Raw genomic sequence first — 25,388 nt, 5'->3', positions numbered from 1 at the left:
TCTGTGTGTGTATGAGGGGAATGTTATTTGGGTCATACCCAGCTGTGGTCAAGGGATCACACCTGGTGGTGTTTGGGGGACTATATATGGTGCCAGCGGTTGAACCTGGTTGAGCCACATGCAAGGTAAGTACCTTATTCTCTGTAGTACTTCTCCAGGCCCTAGAGATTTTACTTTTTTACTTTTTATTTTTTGTTGTTGTTGTTGAATCACCATGGGATAGTTACAAAGCTGTTCAGGATTGGGTTTCAGTCATGCAATGTTCCAACACCTATCCCTTCAACAGTACACATTTTCTACCACCAATGTCTCCAATTTCCCTCCTGCCTCCTGCCTCCCTAGAGATTTCAATGCACCAGATGTTTTTTTTTTTTTAAACTGTTATGTATTTCACTTGGAAGGGGAAAGTCTCAGTAACAGAAATCTGATAATTAAGGAAATATGCTGGCAAATACAATTACGCCAAACCAGGGATTCACAACCAAAGTGTTCTCCACTTATTAGCATACTCTCCTTACACGTTTCCTTTGTTTTAAGAGCTGCCTTTCTTATTATCTATCGTAACACTGCGATTTACAAAGTCGTTCACAGTACAGTTGTTTCAGGCATTCAATGTTGCAAAACCAATCATCCACCCGTGTCCCCAGTTTTCCTCCCACCACCCCAAGCCTGCCCCCTTTGCAGGCACAAATTTACTTCATACTTCTTGTCACAACAAAAAGGCAAAGAGAATTATCAATAGATCAGTAAACGTCACTTGCAGTTGTTATATCTTACAATGGTGTTACTAAAGTCACTGTTTGAGGATTTACTGAGCTGGTTGAACATTCTGTTACTGTTTTTGCCCACTGAGCTCAGTGATTTCGATTTCCTATGCACCTTTCCCATTTAATTTGTTGTGCTCCTACCGAGCTGACAGTACTCTGAAACGTGGAGGCGACACACTCCAGGGGCTGCAGAGCTGGGGTGACTCAGTGGCTTGATGTAGTTCAGTTGTGGCGCTGGGCCATTTCTATGGCAGGGGGTGCCGGGTGTGAGTGGCAACTGCTCAGGGTCTTCAGGCAGAAAGGGGGAGCTGCCCCCAATCATTCCAAGAAGGCCTGAGTTCTCACCCTTGAGACAGGTCCACTGTGACAATTTAGCTAATTGGCATTCTTTTTGAGAACTGTTGTCCAGCCGAGCAGTTTCTATGCTGGAGGTTGTCAAACAGGTCTACCTGGGGGAAATCGTGGTGTTTTTTTTTTTCTACTTTGAAAATTGAAGGAAAAAAAAAAACCTACCAAAGCAAAAACCTTTCTCAAGAATTCTGGCAAATTGGTAAAATACTAAGGGAACAAACAAAGAGTATTCTTTTTTATTTTTTTGGTTTTGGGGCCACACCTGGAGATGCTCAGGGGTTAGTTACTCCTGGCTCTGCACACAGGAACTACTCCTGGCAGTGCTCAGGGGACCCTGGGGGATGCCAGGGATCGAACCTAGGTTGGCTGTACACGAGGTAAGTACCTTACTTGCTGTATACTATCAACAGAGACCCACAAGGGGTATTCTTACTGGTATTCTTACACAAAGGGAAAATATAAAATCAGAGGACATTAATGTTAATTAACAAGAATGGTGCAAATTGCCCCCTATATCTGGGTTCTTTTCTAGAACTAGATTTTTTTCTGTTGGGTCTTCCTAAATTATATTAACAGTATACGTCAACTACATCTAATTATAATGTAAGTACAGTACAGAACCTTCTCGTCTCTCTCCAGCCCTTCTCTAATGTATGGTAGATAACAATGGCACTGTCTTTTGAAAATCAACTATTTCTTCTCCTTTTTTTAAAATGTCAGCAGTACTAGGGATTGAAACTAGGGGCTCACGCATACAAGGCATACGCTCCATCAGCAAGCCGATCCCCAGCCCCGCTCCAAGTATTTTACCAGCAGTGAATTTACTTCTTCAGAGGCTTTTTAGAATACACAGAAGTGATCTTTGATAAAAGCTAAAGGTCAGCAAACTCAAGACAAAGTATTTTCTTAGGTTGACATGATACTTGACTGACCCCTGGTGGTAGGAGTCTGCCAACTTTTTCAGCACCAAAGAACCATTACAGTCTCTGAATAAGAGACCGTAACAAAGTAGAGATTATTTTTAGTTCAAAGTAATAAAAGCTACTGATCAGTTCTGGCTACTGAAGATTTAAAATGTTGCCTGTGTTAACTAAGATGCATTGCAAATGTAAAATTAACACAAGGTTTCAAAGAAGGAGTACCAAAAACAAATGTAAAATATCTAGTATGTTGATTGTATGATGAAATAGTTTATATATTCAGGGTTATTAAGGCATATTAATTTTGTTGTTTCAGAGCCTGGCAAGCTCCCCGTGACGTATTCGATATGCCAAACACAGTAACAATAAAGTCTCCAATGGAGACGTTCCTGGGCCCGCTCGAGCAAATCGATGATCAACGGGAGGGCCTTTACTTTACTTTACTTTTATTTACTTTCACACTTGCCTACTAGATAATGTGAAATATGTGGATTGCATTATATTTCTATTTTATATACTGGTTCCTACAGAGAAATCATTTTTTAAAAAACCACAATGTTGAGCTACGGTAACTGAAGTGATACTACAAACTATTTTATGAGTCTTTAAAACAGAGAACACATTGTGCTACACAACAGTACATACACCTGGAGTTCAAATAAGAACAATCAAAGTAACAAATTTTATCAGCAATTATCTCTGGGAAGAGGGAAGAATGTGCTCTGTGACGCTTGCAGGACAATTTTACTCTATCTGTATTGTTTCCTTAAAAATAGACAAAAATATTTTCTAAAACATCTATTTATGTAAAACATCAAGGTGCAGGCCGGAGCGATACAACAGCGGGTAGGGAGTTTGCCTTGCACACCGACCCAGGTTCGATCCCCAGCATCCCATATGGTCAGCACCGCCAGGAGTGATTCCTGAGTGCAGAGCCAGAAGTAACGCCTGGGAATCGCTGGTTGTGACCCCCCCGCCCAAAAAAAAAATCAAGGAGTGATATGTGGACCCCCTTTCTCCCATATTTCCCCCCCACTGGCTCTGCACTCAGGGATCACTCCCTGCGGAGCTCCAGGGACTCACATATAGTTTGGGAGATTAAACTTGGGTTGGATGCATGAAAAGCAAGCATCCTACCTGCTATACTATCGCTCTGGCGTGATACAAAATATTTTTACTCAAAGTAAAAAATGGTTAGTCTTCAGCCCCTACAAAATATAATTCTACCTGTCTACTAACATAAAAAGAATATTGCAATTCAGAAATCACCTCTCACCTTAATCTTTTAGTTCCCACAAGGAATAGAAAACCATTTACATTATCACCTTATCTATGAAGTCTTTCCCAAATATCCCAGGCAAAGCTTGGATTTATTTCTTTGTGCTCTCAGTAATTCAGTAATTCATTCACCTCTTAATAGGCTCTGATTTACCCAGTTCTTCACTTTGCTTCTTTCATTTAATACAGGGTCAGCAACCAAGACCCCCGAGTAAGTCACCTCTGTGTGTAAGTAAGGTTTCAATGGAATACAGCCAAGTCTGCTCACTTTTTTGCCTACGGCTACTTTGCAAACAACAGAGCTGAGTAGCTCTGAGTGAAGGAACCAGGAACGACCTAAAATGTTGACTCTCTGGCCCTTCAACAAAATTTGTCAACCCCTGACATTAAACATCATGAACCTCTTTCTCTATGGCACAGAGTTTTCTTCATCAATTTTAGAACCGACAATTATTCCATTGCATTATTATATAAAAGTATGCCAAAAATCTACTAAGAACATTTAGATCATTTTCAATTTCTGTTAGAATAGCAAAATATCCTTAGTTTCGGAAGACAGCTCAAAGGCCATCCCACGCTCTCGGAAGCCTCGGATTCAGTTCCCAGCAATGCATGGTCACCCAAGCACTTCTGAGCAGTGGTTGTGGAACCAAGCACTGCCGGGAGCAGCCCTGTGCCCCGCCCATGCCCCCCCCCCTACTCCTGGAACAATCATGATGGCACCCAGACCAAGCAGTTCTGCACAGCTTGGTGAGCTCAGAAAGCAAAGATGGGAGAGAGCCCAAGTCCCTCTGGGCATGGCTTAAGAGACTTCCTCAAAAACAACAATAACAAAAAAACCCTACTATCAATTGGTATAATTTTTCACCACTGGGTATACTTATAAAATACTTCCTCCAAAATGACATGCAAGAGTCAAAAGATACTATCTCTCCGATCCCAAAGAATATTCTTTGGGATCGGAGAGACAGTACAGCTGATACGGTGCTTGCCTTACACCTGGCATACCTGGGGTCAATCCCTGGCACCTTCTATAGCCCCAACAAATGCCAGGAGTATGCAAAGCCAGGAATAAGGAAGGCCTGAGCAGAGTGAGAGTGGCCCACCCACTGCTTCCAAAACCCACCCCCAAAACCAAAAAGATAAACATCTGAATATTGAGAAATACTGCCAGATTCTTTGCCAAGATTTCACTAAGTCATTTACTAACAATGTTAGTAAAGGTTAGTAAATGATGAAAGGTCCTGGGCATTTTGGTGGTGGTAAAGGTGTACTTGGGGCATCAATACTAAAAAAGCATTTGGATACCACGGTAACCATACTATCTAACTGATAATAAAACATTTTCAAATAAAGCTTACGCACTTTTTCCCTACCCAATTATATAAAAGTAAACACCTTGTATTATGCATATATGATATGCATAAATCCGATGAAAAAATTACCCCTGTAAATATAAAGTATCATTCAAGTTCAATGAGCTAAAAATTATGATCTAAAAAATAAGAGTTTCTTTCCTTTTTTTTTTTTTTTTTTTTTGGTTTTTGGGTCACACCCTACGATGCTCAGGGGTGATTCCTGGCTCTGCACTCAGTAATTACTACTGGCAGTGCTCAGGGGACCATATGGGATGCTGGGAATCGAACCCGGGTCGGCCGCCTGGCAAGGCAAATGCCCTGTCCGCTGTACTATTGCTCTAGCCTCACAAATAAGAGTTTTTAAGCCAAAGTGATAAAACAGTGGGTAGGGTGCTCGCCGTGCACACAGGCTCGGTTCCCAGCACCCCGTAAGGTCCCCTGAGCACCACCAGAAGTAATTCCTGGGGATGAAGCGACAGCATAGCAGGAGTAACCCCTGTACATCACTGGGTGTGACCGGATGGGGGGAAAAAAAAGTTAATTCCTAAGCGCTGAGTCAGGAGTCAGCTCAGAGCACCTCCAAATGTGGCCCAACAACAAACCAGAAAGGGGGAACAAAAGCAGTAGATCTCAGGATTGGATTTACAAGAAAGTATTCTACATGGCTGTTGATTTCTCTGTTGAAACAGAACTTAATCTTAAAAATCTTTCCTGAGCCTAAGTGCTCAGGAAAGCGGATTGGTGCCAGCCCACATTCTATTCCTGGCACCGTATATGTTCCAAATCTCCACCAGGAGTGATCACTGAGCAGAGAGCCAGGAGCTGGCCCTGAGCACCGTTGGGTGGGGCCCAAAAATTAAAACAAAAAATACCTCTTACCTATCTTTAAAGGCACTACCTGGGCTGGAGCGATAGCACAGTGGGTAGGGCGTATGCCTTGCACGCAACCGACCCGGGTTCGATTCCCAGCATCCCATATGGTCCCCTGCGCACTGCCAGGGGTGATTCCTGAGTGCATAACCAGGAGTAACCCCTGTGCATCGCCGGGTGTGACCCAAAAAACAAAAATAAATAAATAAAAATAAAGGCACTACCAAAAAACTGCCAATCAACTAATTTGTTCAACTGAAGAATACAAAACCAGTATACAAAAATCTGTTTCTCAACAAGAATAACAGACTGTCAAAATACAAAGAAACAATTTCAGGGACCTGATTAATAGCACAGCTGCTAGGATGATTGCCAGTGTTCAATCCCCTGAACACTGCCAGGAGTGGTCCCTGAGTATAGAGCCAGGAGTAGGCCCTGGTGTGGCCCCAAAATGAAACAAAACAAAGCAACAAAATAAATTTTAAAAAGCATACACTCTGAGAGACTAACGGCTGGACAGGAAAGGTTGGGTGGTGGAGAAATGGGCAAAGATGATCCAAAGGTTAAAAATTTCTAGTTATAGAAATAACATATAATGCAGTTAACTACAGTACTATACTACTGCAGTATAATATAGTTAATATACACATTGCATATTTGCAAGTTGCTTATAGCATAGAAAAAGTTAAGGAGAAATACCAGTGTGTGGTGATGCTTACTGGACTTATTGTAATGATCATGGCACTGAGAGAGAGTACAGTGGGTAGGGTACCTGTCTTAAACATCACCATCAGGGTCTGATCCCCGGCAAACATATGGTCCCCCATTGCCCTCTGGGAGTGATCCTACCGAAATCCTACAGAGCCAGGATTATGCCTGGAATACTACCAGGTATGGCCCCCAAATAAAACATGATCGCATTTCTAAGTAGCTTAAATAACGGAACTTCGCCTAGCTTTGAAGCCTATGAACGAACTATTTAGAAAAGCACATCACCAAAAATGTTGCTAACTTCTATTTGTAGAACCTTATGGAAAAGCAGTAATAAGTAACATCTGAGTCTTATAATACAGTTCTCTGAAAATGCAGTTATTTTTTCCTTAAAAAAAAAAGAAAAACTAATACATAATTTCTATGCTACCCAGAACCAAAGTCGTATGACACTGATTTTGTGAGCAAGTATCTCATACACATACACACCCAATCTCTTTAATACCCTTAACACGGTATTGCTTTTACCCTCCCTTTCCAGATTCTACGGGTACTGTAGAGCAGAGGGTACTATGTATACAACCAACATATTTTTTTTTAAATGTTTTTAGGCGACTGGAGCAATAGTACAGCAGATAGGGCATTTGCCTTGCATGTGACTGACCTGACCCAGGTACAGTCTCATCAGGAATGACTCCAAGAGCAGAACCAGAGCAGAACCACAAGCAAGCCCTGAGCATAGCCAGGTGTGCCCCCCCCCCAACAAAGATGAATAGTATTGCTAGATCATATGGCATTTGTTTTTATTTTTATAGTGATGGGAATGGGAGCGTGGAGTGTAAGATCCAATACGTGTTATACTCAGCCCCCTTTTTATTTTTGTGAGAAATTTTCTGAGTTCTTTTTTTTCCAGAGCAAGTGCATCAATCTACATTCCCACTAACAATACACGAATCCCTTTGTTTCTGCATCTGCACCAACACTTATTTCCGATTTTCCATGCAAGTTACTCTCACTGATGTGAGGTGACATATTGTGCTTTGGATTTACTCTTCCCTGGAAATGAGTGATGGTGAGCATTTTGTCACAAGTTTGTGGGTCTTCTTAGTAGAATTAGTCATGTCTATTAACACTGTTTAATTGATTTATTTTCTTTTTAAGGCCGAGGAATCGTATAATTTCCCTCTATCTTTTGGATATTCACCACTTTTAAGATGTATGATATGCAGATATCTTCTCCAAACCGCCAAATTGTCTTAAAAAAAAAAAAAAGCCTTACCTTTTGGGGGCAGCCACACTTGGCAATGCTCAGGGATTGCTCCTGGTTCTGCACTCAGGAATTACTCCTAGTGGGTTCGGGATGCCAGGGACTAAACCCAGATTAGCTGTGTGCAAGGCAAGCGCCCTCCCTGCTGTACTATCATCTTTTCAGCCCTGACCCTTACCTTCTTCTGTTACTGTCAGATGACCAGTGGCATCATGCCTTGGATGCACAGCTTGCACTCTATGGTACCTCTTAGGGTTTGCACATTTTAACCTGTGCTCATGCACACTTGGCTGTAACACTGGGGATACCAACAGTCAAGCAACTAGATACTGAGCATGTGGGGTGGTGCAGAGGACTGAATCCGTGGCTTCATGCTGTAACAAGAGTCACATCCCAGGCCCTGCCTTTTGGTTTTGTGGTTGGTTCTTGGGCTGTATAGAAGCTTTTACATCAGATGTACAATGAGGCTGATGTTTTTGTCAATGTATTTTATAGTTTCAGGTCAGTTATACAAATTTTAATTCATTTTTAGTGAACTCTTGTATACTGTAGAAAAAAATATTTTTTGCATACAGCAATAGTTTCGCAGCATAAATGGCTGAAGGGACTTTCTTCAAGTCACTGCATGGGCGTCTCCGATAGTACAAATTGCAAATTGTATGCCCATATGAGAGGGTATTTCTGAGTTCTCTACTCTTCCATTGTCTCTGCTTCCAGTTCAACGACTACTGCTTTGTAATATACGTTGAAGCCTGGGAGTGTGATACTTTCAATTTTCTTTTTACTCTCAGAAAGGTTTTGGCTTCTTTTAGGTCATTTCATGGTTCAATGCAAATTTTGAAATTGCTGGGGCCTGGAGATGTGGCCCCTTGCATGTGTCAGGTGAAAGTAATGATCCCTGTCACCTCTCTACATCACCAAGTGCAATCCCCAGCATGCTGCAACCAAGTGTATGCAAGCATCACAACACAAGTGTACAACCTCTGAACATCACAACACAAGAGGAGGAAGCAAAAAAACTACAAATTTTTTAACTGTTTCTTCTGATTTACATGAAAAATTCCAATAAACTTTTGAAAGAAATTATGCTCAATTTGTGGATTATTAAAATAAGATGGGCATTTGAATTACGCCTATTTTTTCAAATCATAGGCATGGATATTTTTCCAGTTGTGCTTTCTATTTCTTTTAGTATGTCTATAGTTTTCATAGAATAGATTTTTCACCATTTTCGTTAATACCCAAGATTCTTTCTTTGATGTAACAGAAAAAGGAATCGTTTTCTTACTATCCCTATTCTCAACTCGGTTTGCATATAAAAACTCAACACATTTCCTGGGGTTATTGATGGGAGGGAGTTGACACTGGTGGTATTGGTACTGGAGCACTGAATGCCTGAAACTCTATTAGGAACTTTATAAATCTTAAAATTTTAATTACAAATGCAAATGCAACAGACTTACGTGCATTGGTGTCTTCCTACTTCAATCATTCATTTCTAGTAGTTTTTCATGGAGTTTTTAAGGTCTTTTTATGTATATTACCTACCATCTACAAATAAGTCTTACTTCTTTCCCATTTTATGCTTTTTTTCCTACCAGACTGCTCTGACTAAATACAATTTACAGAGAAGTAGTGAGAATAACCGTGAATGTCATGTTTGGATATTAAAGAGAAAAGCATTCCCTTTCACCACTGATTGTACTGGCCATGGCTTGGACATATTTGGCCTTTGTTACATTAATTATGTTCTTTCTATTTCCGATTCAGTATTTTAACAAATGATGTTCAGTATAGTTAAGCTGAATCATGATCAAGGCTTTTCAGCATCTATTTTAAGATTATGTTGACTTATTTTTGTTTACACAGGGGGATTTACGTTAATTGTGTGGAAGATTATTTCGCATCCCTGGCATGAATCTTAGTCATGATAAGCAACAATTCTTGATGTGCGTCCTAAATCTCTACTCACCAGTTATCTACCTGTAGTTTTCTGTTTGTGGTTCTTCTTCTAGAATTAGAGTAAAATTTGGCACCCCAAAGTAAACAAGTTTGGAATTGACAATTTTTCTTTTTTTTTTTTTCTATTTTTTGGGTCACACCTGGCGATGCACAGGGGTTACTCCTAGCTCTGCACTCAGGAGTTACTCCTGGCGGTGCTCAGGGAACCATATAGGATGCTGGGAATCAAACCCGGGTAGGCCTGTGTGCAAGGCAAACGCCCTACCCGCTGTACTATAGCTCCAGCCCCCATGGAATTGACAATTTTAAACAAATTTCCTCTTCAATTTTTGAGGACAATTTCTTTAAAAAAAAAAAAAAAGATAGAGCTCTCTGAACATTTCCCTTTTTTTTTTCTTTATGATTGATTTATTCATTGACTTTTTGGGTCATACCTGGTGATGCTCAGGGGTTACTCCTAGCTCAGCACTCAGGAATTACTCCTGGCAGTGCTCGGGGAGACGATGCCGGGGATCGAACTTCGGTTGATTGCTTGCAGGGTAAACGCCCAGCCTCTGAAAATTTTCTAATTGTGAATTCATCTGGCACTGGGGCTTTTGTTTTTAGAAGGACCCTTGACTAAGGCTTTGGTATTTGTATTTGTAATAGGTCTTATATTCAAACTTCCAATTCCATCTGGTTCAGCGCTGAAACGTTTCAAGTTTCCAAAGAACTTATCCAGTTCTTCCGGTTGTCCAACTTATTTGCATGGTGATCTTTGTAAGTATTTTAGATTTATCTGCATTTCCTCTGATTTGTACTTTACTTTTTATTTATACTCCTTTTTATCAGGTTTCCCCCGCCTCCGCGCCTCTCTTAGCAAGTCTAACAAAGGATTCATCAAGCCTTTTACAGAAGGTGCTCTTAAATGAGGGCTACACTGCTGATGGGTGTGGTGTTGGAATTATGCGAATGAAAAACCATTATTAATAGCATGTTAACCACAGAATCTCAATTTAATTTTTTTAATAAAGAACTGTCTCTTAATTTTACTGGTCTTTTGAATTGCATTTTTATTGACATTTTATTTTCTAATATTTTCTTCTGCTGACTTTTGTTTTATTCCATAAATATGGTTGGATCACTTTGTTTCTTTATTGATGTAAACCCTTACTGTGAGAAATCTCCTTCTTAACACCACTTTCACTGCATACAGCACCTGAAAACTTCTTTCATTGTTTTCCAGGTATTTTGCTACTTCTTTGAATTCTACATTGGCCCCATTTATTTCAGAAGCATTATTCAGTTTCAGTATAACTCGGAGGAGTTTTCAATTTTCTCTACATTCAATTTCTGGTATTCTTCCCTCCATGAAATTCTAATTTTTTACTTTCCATATTAAAATGAAATTTCTTCAATGTGCTCTTCATTCCTAATATCTCTATTTGAAATTTTATTATTTCGAATCTCTTTGTTGAAGCACCCCTTATGCTCTAGTAGATTCTTTTGATACCCTGGATGAATTGTGTTTAAGTAGTATTATGGCTTTCCTCAAATCTATTTTCTCTCCAACAGTGTACTAAGAATATAAACTATTAACATAATGTCAAAAAAAAATCACTGGCCACAGCAAAAATACAGAGGATGATTTTTATATTTACTCAGCTAAATGCAATAGCACACAGACTTCTATAGGCATTCAAACAAGCTATCAGCAGTCTTTAAATAGTCTTTATACTATTCTTTATAGATAACAATACCATGATAGCAATGGTTTCTTGTGGTCACGGTAGTTCATCTACTGCCAAATACTCCACTGTCATGCCTTAGAAAATCTAAGTAGCTGAAATATTGGAAAGATATTCACATTACTCTACATACTGAAAGGAAAATGTTAAAATCAATGTGCATTGAGTAAATGTGAGGAAGATGAAATACTTAAATCCACTTCACTTTCCAAAAAGTAACAGTATTGCTGCATGCATGTCTTTAAATGGAACTTAATATATTTTAACATACAAATATATCAGAATTAAAAACACAAAACAGTTACTTTTTGGTACTTAATGTCTAATTCTAGAAGCTTGCCAGAAGACCTTACATATAAACTTTTGACATTCAATCAAAATGCTGTGATACATGCAAAGGAAATGAAAGGAAACATGAACAGAGTTGACCTAAATGTCTAGCAGACATTTTGATCACAGCCTTAGAATATTGTTAAGCCATGCCCAGACATCTGACCCACAAAAAAAAATAAAATAACTTAAGCAGTTGAATTTGTAGCAGTTTTTTTACACGACAACAGGTTAACCAAGAGGAGCTAGAGAGAGAGTACAATGGGTAAGGTGCTTGCCTCGCCAAGAGACCAATCTGAGCTGAGTCTCCAGCACCCTATATGATTAAGCCCTGAGCACCACCAGGATAGCTCAAAAGTAAATAAATAAATAAAAATAACCAAGGTATCACAAATTTTCCTCTTTAATGTAGCAATCCACGTCTAAAATTTATACTAAAGATATGCCTCAACAATATAAAAAAAATGCACCAGGTTATTAATTGTAGCATAATATATAATTGTGAACTGGATGCCATCAACTTCTTAGGTATGCAAATACAGGGATCCGTGGAATAAAATCCAAACATCACAACAAGAGTACTCTGCTAATACCTTAAAAAATAAAATGGGGGGCTGAAGAGAGCACAGAGATTAAGGCACTTGCCTTGCAGGGGACTGATCCTGGCCAGTCTCCAGTGCGACATGGTCACGCAGCTGGGAGTAACGTCCAGCACCACAGGCAGTTACTCAAACGCTCCTATGCCCCCCACCCTCAAAATATATGACTGAGGAAGATGTCTAGGCTATATTAGGTGAAAAACTAGAAGGTGCAATATGTTTACATTTTGTGCGTGGAAAAAAAAAGAAGCAATCAAAAAGAAAAATATTCGTCTCCTTACTTTCACAAAAAAAGGACAAGCAGGCTTCTCCCTTGAACATGTATCTCAATTGCTTGTTTCTATGTATCTCTGCTTGCTTTTTGCACTCTGGAGAAGCCCCTGTTCTCTCTTTCCTCTCTTTCTCTCCCCTTACATCTTTCTAAGTAAGTTTCAATAAAAATCATCTTGCTTCGCTAAAAAATAAATAAAGGACAAAAAAATAAATGGTGGAACGGGGAACACAGGAAAGAGGAAATCGTAACGTAAATGTTAAAATGTTAAGGAATCCATGTCAAGAACAGGGGGCCAGACGGACAGTGCAGTGGATAAGGCACTGGTGTGCAAGTGGCCAACCTGGGTTCGATCCCAGCACCCCACATGGTCCCCTGAACATTACCTGGAATGATCCCTAAGCACAGATGCAGGTCTGTCCACACCCTCCCTCAAAAAATGAATATACAAAGCTCTCTACAACTTATCCAACTTATCTGGAAATTTGAAGATATTTCAAGAGAAATGTTAAAGACACAGACACACGGAACATAATTTCTCAAAGGATCTGCCTAACTCGGGGATGGGAAGACAATCCTAAAGTGGAATCCTTGGACCCAAGGGTCTATATAAACAGAATTCACTCAACCTGTAAAGGGTGTGGGAAAGAATTACATTTTAATTTCATTAACCTTTCACTGATATTTCTTCAACTTTTGTTTCTGGTTTTGGAGCACACTCAGTGATGCTCAGGGGAAGTTACTCCTGGCTCTGTGCTCAAGATTACTACTGGCAGTGCTCAGAGGACCATCTGGGGATCCAATCCAGGTCAGCCTTCTTCTGCAAGGCAAGCACCTTAACTGCTGTACTATCTCTCCGGCCCTCTTCAATTTTGAATGCAGGCCACAAACAATTGTAGTTTCAACACTACATGCCACTTTTCACCCATAAAGTCACATTTTTATTTCACATTAGTTGAAGTTCTTAATATATACAGCATTCAAGTTTTATAAAACTGTGATCATTCTTGCTGCTAAATATTTCTTAATATGAATATAATAAAAGCGTATTATATCACAAATCTTTTTTCCCTTTGTGGTTCTAGGAATCAAACCCAAACCCTCACGCATACAAAGCAGGTGCTTAAACACTTAAGTCAACTCCCAATCCCCACAAATACCCTTTTAAGTACGGGGTCACTCAGACCTATTCTTGTACTTAGAAAAACAGGCCTGAAACCGGGCAGAGCAGATCAAAAAGTTCAAGGGATTTGGGGTCACCTGGTCCCAACCAGCATCACTAGAGGCAACTCAATTTAGGGCCTCACGGGTGTTAGGATGCGCTTTACCACTTGAACTATCTCAACCCCACAAATCTGCATTTTAAGCATTTTGATAAATCAAACTAACTCATTTTTTCCACAGTCATATATTAAGCAGCTCACATTCTTCTGATTTCCATGGCACAAAAATGAGAATCTCTGCTCCATTTGCATGTATGTCAGAAAGAGTAAAATTAAGAACTATTTTTGCTAGAACATAAAGCAGATTATAAAACACAGACATCACTGATAATGAACATTCAGTCTACCTTCTGGTTACTTTTTAGAAATTCCCCCAGAGTGCTAGAACACTATGCATAATGTTAAGTGCAAACTTGCAAACTCACACATGTATCCTAGAACAAATGTAACACCTCACACCCACATATGCAGAACACTGGGGTGCTTACCAACTATAAAAACAAATCAAGAGTGTCAATTATCTTATAGAGAAACTCAGTGCTAACATATCTTAAAGGACCCGGTTAGAAACAAGATACTATTTACCATCTCTCTTTTGGAAAATTTTTTAATATTTCTTTAATGATTGGCTGGTAGCAGGCATCCCTTTCTGCTTTCCCAGTTTCACTCCAGTCTCTCACAAACTGTTTCAATGTGGATTTTAATTTATCCATGTCAAATGTAGATGCTGGCATGATCTTTCCATTTCCCTGTTTAAAAAACAGAAATGATGATCATTGTATAATTGAAACCCAAGCACAAAATTCGTAAGTCTACAACTGTACCTCATGGCGTCTCACTAATAAAAATTTTAAAAAATAAATAAAAAATAAAAAACAGAAATGAATGAGCTTCCAAGAAAGTGATCAAACTTGAATATGGCAAAACACACACATTATTCAGAGGCCGTGTAAGATAGGTTAGTGGATAAATCATTAGCCTCTCACCTCAACCAGAGTTCAAGGGCAGCTTGAGATCCTAAATGAAATAAAATATTTGGTGGTCTCCCTTCTACCCCAGGTAGAGTAAGGTCCATTAATTATGAACCCACCATATAATTAAGCTGTCTATACTCAGAACTAAGTAGCTCTGGAGATCAAACATCCTCTAAGAGGGGGAAGTTAACAGTTCCTGGGGTTATTGGTGGGGCAGGCTGGAAACTTTCGCACTTGACAGGCTTAACTATATCCTGTAGATCTAAAAAGGAGGACTCATGTTTCTATTACTACTAGTCCCTTAGACTGAATCTACAAGTTGAAAAGGGCTATTGCCAGAGAAATAGAACGGTGGGCAGGGCACATACCTTGGCGTGTAGCACACCTGGGTTTGATCCCGGGCACTCCATACTCTACCCTGAGCCTGACCAGGAGTGATCCCTGAACTCAGAGCCAGGAGTAAGCCTGGAGTATGGTTGGATGAGGCCAGAAAACAAAAACAACAACAAAAAAAGAGCTATCAACAGATATAAGAAAATAATCTTGCATAGTAAGCTTTTGGAACAATAGCACAGCGGGCAGGGCATTGGCCTTGCACTCAGCCAACCCCGGTACTCCTCCGTCCCTCTCAGAGAGCCCGACAAGCTACCGAGAGTATCCCGCCTGCATGGCAGAGCTTGGCAAGCTCCCCGTGGCGTATTCGATATGCCAAAACCAGAACAAGTCTCGCGGTGGAGACGTTACTGGTATCCACTCAAGCAAATCGATGAACAAAGGCAGGACGGTGCTACAGAGCTACAGCAAGCTTTTTATCAGCTTTTTAGTCATTAACTTTATATGCCAGAACACTGAGAACATGTTTTTTCAAAAAGTAATCAAAATGCCAATATTCTTTATTTTTAAAGAACTAGTGAACAAATCCAGTTACTAGCATACTGTGTTCTATTAAGCCTCATCTAATGACTAAGTGAAAACATTCTGAATAGACAAGTATTGTTTTTTTTAAAGGGTAAAATATAATAACTTAATATAGCTTAAATTCGAAAATGAAAACAAATGTAGCAAACATTCACATACATCTTCTCCATATTCTTTATTTTCAAACATATGTATGCAATCATTCACAATGGTCAGAAGTATTTCTTGATTATGATCAATGCATTTCCGAATCTTGTCCAAGTGAAGAAGAAACTGAGGAAGTAGTTTCTGTTGATTAGCTGGAAGTGATCGAAATTGTCTTTCTGTTCGGTTCACTCGCTCATGCATACTGGTGCTAAAACATAAAAGGTCTTTTTAAATTGGCAAAAGATTCTTTCGAGAGGCCTATCTTACATTAAATGTCTTCCTGTACAATTATTCTCTTATAATGGTGGATACTATCCTGTCATTTACAATCTTTTGGTTTCTTAATGGACATCAACTTAGAAAGCATTCTATATTTTTACTTCGCTACAAATTTTTCACTAAATAACAAAGCAAAAGACAATTTATAACTAGTAAAGGAAGTATGTTATCAAGTAGAAAGGGATTTAAAAAAAAAAAGAGGACTGGCAGCTGGAGCGATAGCACAACGGGCAAGGCATTTGCCTTGCATTCGGCCAACCCAGGTTCAATTTCCAGCATCCCATATGGTCCCCTGAGTACCGCCAGGGATAATTCCTGAGTGCAGAGTCAGGAGTGAACCCTGTGCAACACGGGGTGTGACCCAAAAAGCAAAAGCAATAGCCAAAAAAAAAAAAAAAAAGAGGATCAATATTAAGTTTATTTTATAATTTTAGTTTCCGAACTTACATTTTCAACAAAACCAGTTGCTTTAAATTTATATATCAAGTAGCTGTATGTTGCTATGAGACAACTTTATACAAAAAACTGTGTTTCCGGGCCAGAGTGATAGAACAGTGGATAGGGCATTTGCCTTGCATCCGGCCGACCCCAGTTTGATCCCCTGCATCGCACATGGTCCCCAAGCACCTCCAGGAGTAATTTCTGAATGCAGAGCCTGGAGTGACCCCTGAGCACTGCCAGGTGGAAACCCAAAAGCCAAAAAAAAAAAAAAAAAAGTGTTTTCAAATGAACTGAACTAAACAAGTGAAATTTTTTTAAAATCAAGATCATATATATTACAAAAGTAGTAAACAAATTAAAAGCACATAAATTGTGTACCATTTTACATCTAATCAGAAATTTGCATTTCCGGATAATTCTAAAGTCACTTTTAAGTCTAAAGTCATCACATATCTATGAAATCTGAAAAAGACAAAAAACATTTTTATAACTAAATATTATACAATCAAATTTCATGTGTTAACTCAAATGGGAAAAATTTAAAACTAAATATGACTTGATAAAAAGTGGGGAGATTAGAGTACTTATGTATTAATTTATATACTGATAGGTGTAAGTAAATTAGTAAAGCCACGTGGGAACTACCATCATTACCTAACGAGGCTTAATATGCATATCTCCATGCCCTTGCAATTATATTCCTAGACATATTCAACAAATTCTTGCAAATGGGCACCGTGAGCCATGAACGATTTTCATCACAGCACTGTTAGAAGTAGCAAACAAAAAATCTGGAAGCAACTCAAAAGTCCATCACCAGCAAACCAAACCAACAAAGTACAATATCGTCATAGAAAAATGAATGTATTTAGTAATAAAACACCACTGCATAAAAACTTAGGGATAAAATATAAATAGAAGTGTCAAGACTACAAAATGTATAACTTCATTTTGTATTAACAGCATTTTGTAGAGACTTAACGTACATGAAAACGACACAGGAAGCATAGAAATGAAAATTCAGTATGATGTCCTTAGGGAAAAGGAACAAAATAATGCTCTTTTATGAAACCTGAGTGATAGGTTCACAGGTGTTCACTATCATTCATTCTCTACATTTCACATACATAAATAAATTTTAAAATATGTATGGCATTTATTTAATATTAAATGGAAAGAAAAAAATAGTCTTTCAGTTGGCTGACTAATCTGTACTCCCAAAAACTGATTCTGTCTATTTTACCGTGTTATGCCAAATTATTCTCTAACTTCTGAACAATATACCACCTGAAGAAATTCTCTGGACAAAATAAAGAAAACCAAGCCATAGCTTTAGAAGCATGCAGGTGTATAGGGAGGAGAGGGATAATATGAAAATACAAATTTATCAGTAGTGGCTGTATCATGATGTTTACTATCCCTACTCCCCCACCTCACCCTAGGCCCCATACACTGCAACAGTGAACTTAGGGTTGAAATACTACTTGCGGGGCTGGAGCAATAGCACAGCGGGTAGGGCGTCTGCCTTGCACAAGGCCAACCCAGGTTCGATTCCCAACATCCCATATGGTCCCCTGAGCACCGCCAGGGGTAATTCCTGAGTGCAGAGCCAGGAGTAACCCCTGTGCATCGCCAGGCATGACCCAAAAAAAAGGAAAGAAATCTTACTACTTGCCATGTGACCACTGGCAATTTCCTTTCTTTCTCTGTTCCCCACCTCTCTCGATAGCCAAAAGTAAGGTCATACATGACAACAATCATCAAACAAGCTATCATTTATTGATTTAAAATTACAAAGTACTAAAAACCAAGTCAATTAACATGAATTATTCTGGAAAAGAAAAAAATCCCTGAAACCTCACAAAGCATGTACCGTTATAGTTTTCTGCCTACCCAGTGGAGTTTCACGGAAAATGTAACAAAATGATGCACACAAAATATTTAGCCTAATGCTTGAAAGTACTAGGTGCTCAATTATATTAGTTGGTATATCTAATTTAATTCAGTATGTTCAGGTGAAGTGATTTTTTAAAAAAGGCAGCCGTCAAAGTTCTCAGGTGATATAAATGGTGCAGAAACACAAGGACCCAATATCAGTGGCTGAGAGATGGTGGTGGGTATGATGCAGTAATATTACACTGCTGTAAATCATGGTATCTGAATTGTTTCTTAGAGGAATGTGGGGAAGGGAAACTATTAGTAATTACGGTAGGAGAAACAGCTCATTGCCCTAGAGCACATGCTTTGCAGAGAGGAGGTCCAAACTTGATCCCAGGTACCTCATGATTCCCGAGTCATACTAGGAGTGTCACCTCAGCAATAGAAGCTCTAATAATAATAATAATAATAATAATAATAATAGAAGCGGGCTGGAGCGATAGCACAGCGGGTAGGGCGTTCGCCTTACAAGCGGCCAACATGGCCGACCCGAGTTCAATTCCTCCGCCCCTCTCGGAGAGCCCGGCAAGCTACCGAGAGTATCTCACCTGCACGGCAGAGCCTGGCAAGCTACCCGTGATGTATTCGATATGCCAGACACAGTAACAACAAAGTCTCCAATGGAGACGTTACTGGGCCCGCTCGAGCAAATCGACGATCAACGGGAGGGCCTTTACCTTACCTTTACCTTAATAATAATCCCTCCTCTAGAGGCAACCACTTCTAACCTTTTGGCATACTGTTTTATTGCTGTGACAAAATCACACCGCACCTTTCCGTTTCAAAATGTGATATACAGCAAGTCCATTGGAATGCTGCTTCTTTTTTTTGTTTTGTTTTGAACACCGATTCTTAGATCTATCCTAAACCTAATCTGTGTTGCTTTGTTTGCAGGCCACACCTCCGTACACAGAGCTTACCCTGGCTCTGTGCTCAGGGATCATTCCTGGTGGTTGAGGGGGTTGCTCAAAGGACCATATGGGGTGCCGGGAATCAAACCCAGGTCAGCCACATGCCAGGTAAAATACCCTACCCTCTGTACTATCACTTTCCCACCCCAAACCTAATCAAATAGAATCTGCCTTTTAACTAAATCACTAATAATTCATAGGCACAAAAAGTTTAAGAAGCACTTTTAATTTATGTGTATCAAAAGAATTTTTCCAGGTGAGAAAAAAAATGTTCTCAAATGACTGACAGAATTACTGAAATAATTATTCATGATCCACCTTATGCAATCAAAATGTACACAGCTATTTCTCAACCATTGGGCATTTATGTCTACATGATGAACTTTGTGTTTACGATCTGTGAAGTTCACTATCTTTTGAGAGCAAAAATGGTCCACAAATTAAAAAAAAAAAAAGATTTGCTCAAAATGGGTAAGAATTTCTAAAGCTCCTGGCATAAGTTAACTTTCAGAAAGACTGCACAATTTAAGTTCCTACCAGATGAGTACTGACACTAGACTATACTTAGTAAGTTAGGTAAACAGAAACACTGCAACAGTTCACAACCCACTGTTGTTTCAAGAGTCACACTGTACTTTGCCTTAGCATTCCTGGACACCTGACTCCCGACAATCATCCTGTGGCAGTATCTTAACACCCCACAGACCCAAACTGGACTTGGTATTCATTTGTCTCACAAAAAAATTCACAGATCTTCCTTTAGTGGCTGATACTGGTAATGGCACAACCATAGATATACTCAAGTTAGGAATTCACAAGTAAATGCCTCAGTAAGCCTGAAATCTCTTTGATGCTACTTCTGAAAACTATATCCCCTTCCAATACTTCACACCCCGGGGTGCTCAGCAGGTCTCCTAAAGAATACTGAGAGAAAAGCTCCCTAAACCCACCCCACCTCCATTAGAGTCATGTGTATTAAGTTAAGATCTCATCTTTATCACCTATCACCAATATTCATATTTTTAAAAGCAATCAATAAAAAATGTTTAATTTTAGGGGCTGGAGCAACAGCACAGCGGGTAGGGCGTTTGCCTTGCACGCAGCCAACCCAGGTTCGATTCCCAGCATCCCATATGGTCCCCAGAGCACCGCCAGAAGTAATTCCTGAGTGCAGAACCAGGAGTAACCCCTGTGCAATGCCAGGTGTGACCCAAAAAGAAAAAAAAATGTTCAATTTTACCCCCCTTATATGCCACTTTTGATTCTCTATGGAGACTCACTTCCATCATTTCAGGGGAGGTTGAGTTAAAAGATGGATTAATCGAAGAGCCCACACATACATGTCTATTTCTAGTTGTCAGAAGGAGTAGGCTGAAAAGCAACATTTGGATTCCATACTATTTATATTGTGTATTCGTAACATCACATGTAGCTTTCTTAAAGGGCATTTTCACCGAAGTTGAGAAAGAGGTGAGCCCTTATACTATTATAATTGGAGCTAACTTCAAATTTTTGAAAATGCTTACAATCAATGTGCTTAAAAAGAGTGGACAAAGGGTTATGTCCTGGCTATTTTATAAAAAATTGTACTGAAACAGAGCTATGTCCATTTGTTTACATTGCTTAAGGTTGCTTCTATATAAGAGGATAGTGAAAATGTTCTCACCAAGACCTGTTCCTCGGTGCTTATTTGTAACTTCTTTCTTTGTGCTCTGCTGACTTGTAAATATTGCCCTTCTCTTCTCCCTAAGTCTTTTGCATAGTTTATTCAGGGCAATGTCCTTTTTGTATGGACACAAGAAGACAGTATATGCTATGCTTTTGTAATTTGACTCCCAGTGAAATTTTCCTCCTATGCATCTGTTCTCTCACCTAAGCCTCAGCTGCCTTTACTTCCTAGTGCCCCCAAAGGCATGGTCCCAAGGAGGGACTAGATGGAACCAGGGCAAGCGGTAAGCTATGTGCTACCCTGGTATTGAGATGGGCCTGGCCAAACTGCCATAATGCTTTTAAGTTAAGAGCTTGATCATGGACAAATGCTGTCATGATCCAAAGAGTAGTAACTAGATTAGGACCCTGCTAGGACTAGCAATGATTAATCTGGCCTGAACTCTACAGTCTGAGTCTGTGGCAAGATGTTCCCAGGAGAGCTGCCCTACAAGCCTCAACGTTATCTCTTACTGTATCCATACAGAAATAATTAGTATTAAGATGCTGATAGAGTTATTGGAGTGAGGAAAGGAGAAAATCACCTTAAGAGGTATTTTGCCTGATGTAGTCAGGAAGGGCTTTTGGGATCCCTCTTAGGTGGTGTTCCCTCTGTACTTGGTGGGCCCCCAGGAAGGGCTTTCTTATGTGGATTTGGCTACTTGAATGGGTGCTGGGTCAGTCCAGAGTGTTGGAAAGTTGGAGAGGCAAGAGAGCTGAGGAGAGAGTGAGAAAGAGCAGAGTAGCAAGAGGGACAGAGAGAGAAGAATGTAGAAGAATACAGGAGCAAGCACGGAGAGAGAGAGAGAGAGAGAGAGAGAGAGAGAGAGAGAGAGAGAGAGAGAGAGAGAGAGAGAGAGCGCGCGAGCGCCCAGGCTGCAAAATGGAGTGCGGAGAGATGAGCAGAAGAGACGGGAATGAGGGGCAGGTGAGACTAGAATGGGGGGCTCAGAGATTCTGCGGCAGGTGCATGGGGAGAATGGAATAAACGGCAACTAATCAATCAACCGGCTTGGCTCTCATTTCGTCTACCATCTGCCCCATGGCCTGGGGCCACCATGGCTGGGCAGGCGGCCAGGGGAAAAGCCTTCAGGGCCACCCCCTGGCCGCCCTCAGAGACTTTATACAAATAACATCTTATGTTATCCATGAATACAGGGCAAGTTTTCATCGAATAATCTTGGTTCTTTGAACTGTAGTTACCAACAAGTTGCATAACCCTGGGAAAGTGGTTTTCCCCTTTATATCCTAGCTCCTTACTTTAAAACATGAGCTCTATATGCCAATTTTTTCAATCATAACTGATCACTTCTTCCAAAATTAGAACATTTCTTGACACGGTCTCTGATTTTTCAACTGTACTACTTTCTACATGACTAAGCATCTTTCTTCATAACAACAGTGGCATTTTGAGGCAGGTAATTTTTTATTGCAACTGCAATAACTGCTTTCACCCTAGTTAGAGTATGCCATCTAATCAAAACCAAGGGGAAGCAAAAAATTACAAGTCCATCATGCAAAGAGAAAAAAAAACAAAAAACTGGTATTTCTTACCCTGGGACCTTAAATAGAAATACTCTCTATAATGACTAAAAAACACTGACCAGTAAAACCAAACCTTCCTAGGGAGGAAGGTGAACTTGTCAGCCAAAAACCTCCATAACCCAACCACCATGTTCACCAGCTGGACTCCATAAACTCCGGGCAAGCCTCATCCAGGAATGAACCGAATGAAAAACTCAGGTATGTGGGTTTTGTGACCAAAATCTCCAGGCTCCACGGTAGTGAGGGATGGGTGACCTCCCCCATTCCTCTGTTCTTTCAGGAGCCTGGCAGTCACGCCCATGAACTGCCTCTGGTACCATATAAGCTCACTAACCAGCCATGATCCAGAAACTCATAAATAAATCTTGAAAGCAAGCAACAAGCTGCAGAGGCACTTCCGGACCCCAAAGTCACCATTCAGTTAAAAATTTAGCTTCATCTGTATCACCGTATTTAAAATTTTAGGATTCCTGCAGAATGCGGCGGCCACATGACATCTCAGACTCTACACCTACTCTACTTTACACTGATATACCAAGTGTACCACACCATGTTGGATGGGATATAAAGAAGAAGACAACCAATCTCAATCAAGAAAACATAAATACACCTGTAACAGCATGTTAGTAACCTCATAAAAGGGTTTAATTGCTCCAGGGTGAAGATACAACAATCTTCACACACTTCCTTCTAAGGAAATCTTTTTTTGATCATTTTCAGCAAATTATTCGTTGAATAAGCAATACAAAATAAATTATTTAGGGCCTGCTATTGGGACAGGCTTCGGTGGTGGTTGGAAAAAACTGAAAATAATGGTAGTGGGAAGGTGTAACGGTGGTGGGATTGGTGTTGGAATAGTCAATGTAATAAATCATCATGAACAACTTTATAAAAATAAAAATTAAAACAAAAACCTCCTAAATCCATAAGTATTTGCCAAAGGTCTAGGAATAGGATTGCTATTGGAAATTACTGTAACTTAGAATATGTAATTTGAAATACACTGTAATTTGGACTATAATAATGGAGAAGCTTCATTTGCACTATCTGGTACAGCAAGACAATAGCTACGAGTGGCTTAAGCACTTGAAACGTGGCTAATGAAACCAATGACATAAACTTTAACTTAGATTTAAATTTAGCCAGATGTGATCAGCAGTCACGGTATTAAGACAGTACAGGTCTAGAAGATCATAAAACTGTTGGCATAGAACACAGTGCTTTCCAACATTGTCCTCTCTATGCCCTAATCTTGTATTCCTTTTAATATACTTTAATTCGATCATTTTGAACATACCATATAATAAAGGAATATGAAGTACTTCATTAAGAACACATGCAAATAAACACCGTTCCAAAAACTGAAAATGTACTCAATCCTATATTAAAATGGTAAACGAGAGATAAACATAACTCTTTGTTCACTGAATCATAATCACCGTAACATGAATAAAAGCGTCCCTTTCTACAAACTTATATTTAAGACTACCTCCCAGCCAAAGACCCCTTCCACTTTCTAAAACATATACACCTGACACTTGATCCTACAATTTAGTCCCTTATATTAAAATCATGACATTTTAAGTAGCTGGATCCACTATATTCCCAAAACGATCCCCAAGATACTTTCTAGATATTGCAACAGTCAAGTGTCCTACACGCTTTTGCATCAACTAGACACTAGATATCTAGTTTCAGTAGCTTCTTTCCTGAACGGTTCTTCCAGGCACAGCATTTGCATCAAATTCAATCTCGTTGTCCGCCTTTCTCTGTATACTAAGAGGAAACAAAAAACCCATACTAATTTCTTGGGGGGGGGGGGGGGCGGGGAGAGGTTCATTAAGTAATATAATCTGTGGTCCTCAAGCCTAGGCTTAATTAGCAGATGATTAAAATCTGTGAACTTCAAAGCCACAAAATGCAACCTAACTCTAACTTCTTTCACAGCTTCCATTTTAAACGTTTCTACATTCAGAAAAGTAACACAGTGGATGACCCACTAGTTACAAACGGATAAGATTATCCCAGACTGACAAAAGTGTTTCTTTGCTACAGTAACTTATCAGTTAAAAATAGAGCTTCACCAACATATGCCAAGCGCTGGTGACCGGAAAATAGAGAAAGCTCATTCCCTGACCTTGAAGAGGTCAGTGCAGCAACATTTTTAAAAAGTTTGCATAGAGCACAGCAAGAGACCTTCGGAGAACAGTATTCCTGGTCTCGGAGGTCACGTCTTGCCTCCGACCGCTGACTCTGAACACAACCAAGGGAATGCACACGAAGGGGATGTCTTTACCTGAAAATCAGGCGACTTGAATCCCTTTCCAGATCTCGGAATTTTAATTTTTGTGTTACGTGATTTTAACAACCATCAAGAAGACGTGGGGGGGGGGGGACAGAAGTTGGTAAATTTCACAGTACTACCGCGCCCAAGTCCCCGAAAGGCAAGACTCCGAGACAGATTCGCAGAACGAAAGCGCGTTTGCAAACTGCGGCTCCCGCTGCGCCGACGAGATCTCTGGGCGCCTGAATTTTGGCACCACCCGCGATCTCGCCTTCACCCACCGCCGAAAGAAAAGAGCAAGAGAGGGGCGCCCTGCACACGTGGGCATTCACATCCACACTGCCCGGGGGGCCGGTAGCTCGCCCAAGCACTGGGCCAGTTTGTGGGGGGACGGAATCCTACAAGAGCATCATCCCACGTGCGGGCCAACTGGGGCTCTCTCCGCGTGCGCTCTGGACACGGCGACAACGCACCCATCGCGCCCAGCAACGGCCAATCGGACCAGCAGCAGCAGCAGCAGCAGCATCTTGATCTTCAATGGTCCCTGCATTTTCCTCTTCTTGGCCACCCTCAAGGATGCCTCCCCAACCCCCTAAGCCAAACCTGAAAC

The 25,388-nt window shown here is 40.2% G+C and overlaps 1 protein-coding gene across 1 annotated transcript in view; it reads right to left on the bottom strand.

The window, feature by feature from the left end:
- CARNMT1 (carnosine N-methyltransferase 1) overlaps positions 1 to 25,388 on the bottom strand; it is a 41,086-nt gene that overhangs the window by 15,023 nt on the left and 675 nt on the right. Inside the window, exons 2-3 of the mRNA XM_056118786.1 lie at positions 15,686 to 15,881; positions 14,220 to 14,383 (exon numbers count right to left, since the gene is read on the bottom strand). Coding sequence (XP_055974761.1) covers positions 14,220 to 14,383; positions 15,686 to 15,881 — 360 coding nt within the window. The remainder of the gene's footprint in view (positions 1 to 14,219; positions 14,384 to 15,685; positions 15,882 to 25,388) is intronic.

This window comes from Sorex fumeus, unplaced genomic scaffold (assembly GCF_029834395.1).
Source record: "Sorex fumeus unplaced genomic scaffold, SorFum_2.1 ptg000038l, whole genome shotgun sequence".
Taxonomy (NCBI): domain Eukaryota; kingdom Metazoa; phylum Chordata; class Mammalia; order Eulipotyphla; family Soricidae; genus Sorex; species Sorex fumeus.
Note: the sequence above shows the minus strand (reverse complement) of the source record. Positions and strands in the feature narration are given on the sequence as shown.